This window comes from Acanthochromis polyacanthus, chromosome 7 (genome assembly GCF_021347895.1).
Source record: "Acanthochromis polyacanthus isolate Apoly-LR-REF ecotype Palm Island chromosome 7, KAUST_Apoly_ChrSc, whole genome shotgun sequence".
In the NCBI taxonomy this organism is placed as follows: Eukaryota; Metazoa; Chordata; class Actinopteri; family Pomacentridae; genus Acanthochromis; species Acanthochromis polyacanthus.
The window spans coordinates 37,000,034-37,008,124 of NC_067119.1; the positions used below are offsets into that span (position 1 = coordinate 37,000,034).

The 8,091-nt window shown below is 42.5% G+C and overlaps 1 protein-coding gene across 2 annotated transcripts; it reads right to left on the reverse strand.

Moving 5' to 3' along the window:
• Positions 1–243: 243 nt before the first annotated feature.
• Positions 244–6,458, reverse strand: isl1a (ISL LIM homeobox 1a). Of its 2 annotated transcripts, none has more exons than XM_051950709.1 (6): positions 6,262–6,458; positions 5,662–5,851; positions 4,514–4,773; positions 3,173–3,456; positions 2,285–2,452; positions 244–1,052 (listed from the first exon to the last, which is right to left on the reverse strand). In XM_051950709.1, the coding sequence occupies exons 1-6, from the start codon at positions 6,287–6,289 to the stop codon at positions 936–938; spliced, it is 1,047 nt and encodes a 348-aa protein (XP_051806669.1). In that variant the 5' UTR covers positions 6,290–6,458; the 3' UTR covers positions 244–935. The 2 variants fall into 2 exon arrangements, with proteins under 2 accessions (XP_051806669.1, XP_022056773.1); XM_022201081.2 differs by having other exon boundaries at positions 3,173–3,459; positions 6,262–6,456.
• Between the last annotated feature and the right edge of the window lie 1,633 nt (positions 6,459–8,091).

The window sequence follows — 8,091 nt, forward strand, 5'->3', positions numbered from 1 at the left end:
AAATTCTTGAAACAGATGCAAAACTTAATAATCAAATTTCACAGTCAGATTTGATCACTTTCCCCCCAAAATACTCAGAAGTCCTGTTCAGATTGATATGTTTCGTAGTGGAGTATGCTCTAAAGCTGGTAGCAAATTTCAAGTAAACTGAGAACAGCAAGTTCACCAGTATGACATGAATTAACCACCGTCTATCCATCAGGCCATCCCCTCTCCCCCACAAAATCCACAGACCAAGCTACATTCTTTTTCTTTCTTTTTACTTCAGTTAAGAAAGTTACACAAAAAGGTGGCAAGTTTGTCGACAATAAATAATAAATATTTTTGTTGCACGGGAATGAACAAAACATTTTCTTCCAGAGCTAACGTATTTTTAACTTATTAATAATTTACACATCTTTGGGAGAGAAAAAAATATTCTTGAACGGACACTAACTCACACAAATGTCCCACGAAGCTTGTGGCAAAATAGAGGTATACCTTGTTGCAAATGCTTTAGTACTTGGGTCATGAAGGAAATCATATGAGATAAAGAAAAGCAGTGCTGTTTCCCTTCAAATGGTCTATTATATGATGAAGTGCGTTAATCGAATTTAAAAAAAAAATCATCAGTCGTTGTTGTTTCTTTATTCAAAGTAGAGCGCAGTATTTCGCAAATACAGGATTTAGATTTCTCTCCTACAGAGGTCCCATTTATCGATGGTTGATGTCTTTTCTTTTGGCAACTGTAAGCAGGCGTGTGACCGGACAGCAGCGGCCAGGATGACGCATCCGCCTATCTCTTCTGGATAGAAACGAGAATGGGTGGCTGTGGTAAAATCCCATGATTGTCTTCACAGTGTCAAAATACAACCAGGGGGGTTGTTTGGTGCAGTCGGGAGGAATGGGATGAACAGGGCTGTGTGTTCAGTTCAGTCCGTCCATGCGGCATCTGCTCAGGCCTCGATGGGACTGGATACCATGCTGTTCGGCGTGTCTGGAAGCTGAGACGACATGGACGCTACCTCGCTGCCTGTCGAGTTCGAACCCGGTCCTCCCTCCGAGAAGCTGACCTGCAGGAAACATGAAGCAGCGGTTAGAAAACTCTGGGTACATCGCAGGAGAGTTTGTGTCACAATGATTTCTGCAAACTCACATTCAGTTCTATAAGATGTAGGCAGCGACTAAAGGTAGCAGATAGTAGCGCTGTATTTATTAGTCACTAACAAAACTATTGTTGTCCAGCACTATGAAAACACGCTGTACGATATTACCTGTAATTCAAATGTCTGACTTTAATAATAATTCACAGTGAACACCATGGGGTTCCCAGTCTGCGTTAATTTTATTGTTGTTTCTTTTATAGATTAAGAGTAGATGTATTTGCAGTAATCCAATTTAGAAAAAGAAAACACACACACACACACGCACACACACACGTGTGCGTGTGTGTGTGTGTGTGTGGGGGGGGTGTTTATTGTTTGTTTGTTTGTTTTACAGCTATTAACTTGTCAACACAGCTTTCCCGAAAACCAGGAACGGATGACTTGCGTGTCATATTCCAGCTCGTGTGTAATCCAGTTGGGAGGAGAAGAAGTTTTTGTGCAGATTCGTGCCATTATGGTGTACCTTATTTAGGAGATTCCAGGAGATTGTGTCATGTGCGTGTTGCTATGATTAATAAATAAATAAACAAAACAAATCATTGAGAATGAAATCTATCTCTAAAGCCCAGTGTCCACTTTTTCACATCAGGCACATTCCTGACTGGACAACTTTTTTTATTTCATTTTTTTCTCGAGAGACCTGGTCTTCCTCTCTGTAAAAATGACTACCAGAAAACTGGCTAACCCGTCATATTGAGTGACATCAGTCTGTGCAGCTAAATACTAGTTTTGTTTTTTGTTTTTTTGTTTTTTTTAAACAGCCAGAACCAGAAGTCCCTGTTCCACCAAAAAGAGCAATTAGTGTTAACTGTTCATTTTCTATGAAGTAACAAAAAATTAAACAGATTACATTGTGTGCATAGTATTGTTGTAAGCAACTTACGCACGGAATAAAAAATGAAATAACAGATAATACTCAAAAATTTCGCAAACATCATATACGTCTATGATCAAATTGATTTGTGAAATATCTTTGTCAGACAGATGAAATTTTATTGTGCTGCATGGAGGAACCACGGCGGGTCAGATGTTCAGAATGGAAACTGAATCTAGAAATGATCTCTTTTCAAACAAATACATATATGCTACACATTTCAATCGTGACTATCTTAATGAATAACGAAGAGAAAACGACGCACCAGTTGCTGAAAGGCCGGCTGGTCAATGTCGCTCTGCAGGGCGAAGTCGCTGAGGACCTTCCAGGGCGGCTGGTAGCTCTGCACCTCCACCGGGTTGGCCTGGATGCCGCCGTCGTGCCGCTCCGGACTGGCAGCCACCATCGGGGTTCCCGTCATTCCCTGGATGTTCTGCAAGAGGAGGATGTGTGGTGGTCAGCACCCACATACTCCGGGTGATTATAGATGAAGGTAGGTGTGTGTGTGTGTGTGTGTGTGTGTGTGTGTGTGTGTGTGTGTGTGTGTGTGTGTGTGTGTGTGCGTGTGTGCGCGCGCGCGCGCGCGCATGAGTGAGTGAGTGTAGTGGGTGTGTTGGCGGGAGGGGGTGCTCTTAAATGAATCCATCAGTCAATCAGCAGAACAATCAATCAATAAACACGTAAACAACTTCAGACATAAAATACATATATGTCCGTGTCTGTGTGAACACTTGGCGCATGTTTAAACTCTGCGTCCTGACTGTCCCACCGGTTTAAACAGCTTAAGGCCTTCACCAGCATTTACTTTATAATACACATTTCCTTCAACAGAAGCCTTGGGACATTTACATCGCGGCCGTTTTTCACTCCGAGACAAATGTATAATTTGTGATTTAAAGAATAAAAAGGACTTCATTACTTTACAAACCACTGGTCGTGTCACTTTAATAGAGGCTACCTCAAATTTAGTCAGGGGTTAAACAACTTGATTAATTATGTAAGAAAGGACAGAGTAGCGACATTTAGGGCCTCTCTTTGATCAAAGAATACAACACATGCGTTTGGTAGTCTCTTTCGCGCGTGTTACAGCTAACGTCAGAGTGAAAGGTGTGACAGGTCTTCTGGAGCTCAGCAGGCTGCTCCGTCCTCTTACCGTCTTGTCGTTGGGCTGCTGCTGTTGCAGCTGCTTCATAAGCAGGCTTCTCTTTTTGTCCTTGCACCGCTTGTTCTGGAACCAAACCCGGATCACTCTCGGGCTGAGGCCGGTCATCTCCACCAGCTGCTCCTTCATGAGGGCGTCGGGCCTCGGGTTGGCGTTGTAGCAAGTCCGCAGCGTATGTAGCTGCTTCTCATTTAGCACCGTTCGGACCCGTGTGGTCTTCTCCGGCTGTTTGTGGACATGAGGCCGCAGAGCAGGTTGCCTGGCCGAGATTGGTTCTGCTGTTGAGAAGGAGTGAGAAAAGAACCCAGCAAAGGAAACATCAGTTTATCTCCCAGTAGAGTAGGCTACAAGCACAAACAATTCTGAGAAAATATGTGAACGGACATGCCCACCAGTTTTTAAAAATCCCTTCCAACTATAGCCATAAAAACCCGTACAACGCACAATGCTTAACTCTGTGAATGCAGAAGTCTATTACAATCATCCAGCTGCTACAGAATCCTTACTGACTTCGTTGTCTAACAATTTGTACACGTTATTGAGGCTTCTAGATCAGCCCAAGGGCTACAGAATTACTATTCTGCTTAAAATATTCCATTAGCAGCCTGAATTATTTCCGAGTTCTAATGTGGTTTCGGGAGCTCGGGGCCTCACTCCATATTAGATTGAAATGTCGTAGAACGGCACAGCTTTGACTGACACATTGAATCCAAGGTCATTACGTTAAATAGCAGCAGGGCAGCAGCTACCCGTTAACCTTTCACCCAGGGCAAACATTCAAAGCACTGCACAGTATTTGACCAAACGCATCCCGGACCCACAGCAACGTTTAGTAATCTTCCTCCAGCAGTGACAAAACTGCTGTATTTCTGACAGCAGTTCTCTGGTCTATCTAACCGCCTGCTGAGCCTGGCCCGACCTGACAATGATCTACGAAAAAGATGTATCCCAATATAGGAGCAGAATAACCCAACAAGTCAAATATCAAAGCAGGACAGCTCCACATCCTAGTAGAGTTTATCGGTGACTGAATAACATTTACTTTAAAATATAGCCGAGACCAAACTTGAGCCGTAAATCACTCTGACATTAGGCAGAGCACTGCGCCTGAAACACGGGTCAAATACAAAAGCTGCAGTACGTGTCAACATCAAATCTCGGTCTGGTGTGTCACATAAAGTCACCGCGAAAATGTAATTTCTGTTTAAGGCTCGTAAGGCCAAAATCAACATACTGAAAAGAAATAAAGTCACAGCCAGATATGCCATATTCTCATCAAGTTTTCCAGAGAGACAGTCCTAATAGTCTGACTCCCACTCCCCGGGAATTTACCTGCCATCTGGAGCGGTCTGGCGGGGTGCAGCGGGCTGAGCGGGTCTCCGGGGCCCAGGCTGGCCCGTTCCACCACATCATGATCGGCTCGGCAGAAGAGCCCATCTTCCCGCAGAGCGAACTCGTCGCCCGGGATGAGCTGCCGGCTGCAGGCCACGCATCGGAAACACTCGATGTGGTAGACCTTGGAACGGGCTCGCATCACGAAGTCGTTCTTGCTGAAACCGATGTTGCATTTAGCACATTTAATCCCGTATAACCTGCGGGACGTCCGCGTGTGGGCACGCACGCACACGCACACACACACACACACACACACACACACACACACACACACACACACACACGCACAGACAGACACACGCAGCTTGATCAGTTTGATTGTAGGCTGCACAGTCTGTAACTATAATTACACAGTACACCAAAAATAACACAATTGAATAATAATAATCATAATCATAATAATAATAATCATAATAATAATAATAATAATTGTGGCCATTATTTTTATTTTAAAAATCGTTAATAATTATTTATTTGTTTTATTCTCAATTATTAATATTTTTGTTTTTCGTACACCTCGAGGTAATATAATCGTTTTCCCAGATAATACTTTTATCCGTTTGTTAAATAATTTAGAAGAACTTTAAGAAGGAATTCTGCCGTTGGACTACAACTTAAGGGTTTCTCAATTTGCAATAGTTCAAACGCTGTAATAACTCCAAATTAGTGAGCCATTTACTGGCTAAATCATTAAAATAGCTCAGGATCAGTGTGTTTTTAGGATTTTCTACATGTTATTCCCAAAGTAGCCTACCATGCTGCAGTCTGATCAGAATCGTTAATAAGTCTGGCTAAAATGTCTTTTGTGACTTTTTTTCTTCTTCAAAATGCATCACATGTAAACAACACTATGAAATACTGGCACTGCTCTGTATACAAGTTGTTGAGCCGAAAGATGGCTGTTATCCAAATATTCAAAATCGCGCTAATCCAGTGAAAATGGGCTCCGAGGAATATAAATTTGCCCGAATATTTAAATCTGATATTTTTAAAATATTAAAACAAAAGAATAATTCCAATTGCCGTGCAACTCCAGCTTTCGTCCTGTGCAGGGCTGTCCCGTCCCGTCCCGTCGGCCGTCCTACCTGATGTAGTCCCGTTTACAGTAAGTCTTTCCGTCCCTCACGAAGCACGTGCAGGACTCGTCCAGGTACTGGCTGCATTCGGCACATTTGAGACAGGCGGCGTGCCACTCCAGGTCCGGGGAGACCCGCAAGATGTACTGGTCGTGGATCTGGTTCCCGCAGCCCACGCATAGAGACACAAGCCGCTTCTCTGGAAGACCAGCATGAGCAGGACACATCATTCACCGTTCTTTCAAACCAGTATGCTGACTAAAGTTATTATTGTTGTTGTTGTTGTTGTTGTTGTTGCTGTTTTCATTGTAGTTGTTGTTAATATTAGTAGCTACTTGTAGCAAGATTAGTCCTATTATTAGTCTTGATATTGTTTTTAATGGTCTTAATAAAATATCTGCAGTGCTGACACCTATTTTAAATGTCTTTCTTTCTTTCTTTCTTTCTTTCTTTCTTTCTTTCTTTCTTTCTTTCTTTCTTGTGACAACAGTGGGTCATAGGCCATAAAATATGTTCTGACTGCTGGCATCGCAACACAACTAAGTCAGTTGTCAAGTTGTGACAAATTTAGTTCCAGAATCGCATCCCAACACCGAAGAAGTGTCTTACTTTTCGGCGGATCTCCCATGTCTCCCATGTCCACAAAGTAAGGCGACGTTAGGTCCACTGTCACAGCGGGCTGCGGTTTCTGGAAGCCTGGATGTGTCCTCCGCTGCCGTGCTGCCGGGCCAGGGGCTGAGCTGTCCGGCTTGGAGAGGGAGTGTGTGTGTGTGCTAGTCGCCGGTGTGTGTGGAGCTCCGATCCTGACAAGCGGCGGGCTGACGTAGGACATCAGCACGTCATCTGCATGAGCAGCTGATTGGCTGTGCAGACCCTGGACAGCGCTAACCACACACACACTGGCACGCTTGCTGCTGCATATCTTTTGTTTTCCAGCTTTGCTTTGCTCTTTTCTGACCTGATATTTTGTCTCTTATTTTTATTTTTTTCTCTGATGTTAGTGCTGAGCGAGTTATACTTTAGGAAATAATTGCTTTATTACTTCCATAAAGAAAACACACTTTTTTTTTTACTTTTTCATAATAGGCCATACAGGAAAAAAAAATCTTCGATATGCACCGTTTGAAATAGTCGCACATCAGACAGATTCATGTTTAACTCGATTTACAGTCCATGGCTAAACAGAAACAGTATTACACCTCGCTGTAACGGTGGGATACAACATATTAAGAACGTGGCATTGTTCTTGTCTATAGACTCGTACTAATACTGTCAAAAAGGGCTTGTGCTTCTCTGAGATATATTTATTTTTTTAAATATTGTATCTTCACCAAAATAACCTAACGGAAACTCACTCCACACTTTTGTTGTAGGCTCAGTGACTACGCAATTTTAAGAATGTATGTGAACGGCAAACCGGGAGTATGCGGGAGAACTAGGCTGTGTTACGACCTAGAGGAGCGTCCAGTGCTGAAACCACACGAAAAACATCGTGAAAACATGGACGTGCGTTGTTTTTCAACATAAAGCAGCTGATGAGTGAGCCTTAAATCAGAGCGGTGACAGGCCAGGACCAGCAGGAGCAGCACTGACATACACCAACACGCCCTCTTGTGTTTGTAGGTTAGACTGAGCTACAAAAAGACATCAGGAGGAGACAGAGGACACAGGACTGCACAAGTGTTCCCCAAACTCTTTCATGGAAATGGATGTGCTGCATGGGGGAAAAAAACAACGATAGATAGACATCGTCGGCGTGTATTTGGAGAGAAAATCAAGAACTGTTTTTTTAAAAAAAAATAAAACACTGTTTTCAAACTGTCCTGTTTGTTCACAAGGTCCAGCCCCTAAATGCAGCTCACCATTAAAATAAAACACAGTGACTGATCATTGGAGAATTTTGATGAGCAGTCCACTGAAGTCTCTCTGAGTAACAAGACAGGGCCTCATGATGTATCATAAAACGTAATTTAAAAAAAAAAAAAAAAAGAACAACTTTGCAGGCCCTGAAGCAAAGGAACAGATTAAGGTTATAAAACCATAAGTTTAGACACTGGAGCAGGACAGGACCTTGAAATAAACTCAGGTCCAGCTGAACAGCACAGCATATTTTGATTTCACTTCAGTTTTCATTTATCAAAACCATGGCAGCACCACAATATTTTTTCAGTGGGAATTGTGTTCATTAAGAATAATCTCATAGTCAATATTTCAAAGCGCTACTGCATGTTCATGCAGAATGATTTTGGACATTATTTTATGCTAGTGCAAACTTTCAGTGTCAGAGCATGAGGAATTGTGCTGTTTCTGCTTAAACTGAAAATATGAGTGAGGTCCAGGTGCTGGATGGATATGTAAAATATAATTCAGTGTTTCCTGTCAATAAAAATTTATCAATTAATTTACTTCATTGATACATTTATTATGATTGTCATCTTT

Excerpts from the sequence above, each read along its gene's own strand:
- isl1a (XM_022201081.2), bottom strand. The coding sequence starts at position 6,289 with ATGGGAGACATGGGAGATCCGCCGAAAA. Across the intron at positions 4,774-5,661 it reads TGTAAACGGGACTACATCAG|GTTATACGGGATTAAATGTG; the intron begins GTAGGACGGCCG and ends GACGTCCCGCAG. Across the intron at positions 3,460-4,513 it reads CAGACCGCTCCAGATGGCAG|CAGAACCAATCTCGGCCAGG; the intron begins GTAAATTCCCGG and ends CCTTCTCAACAG.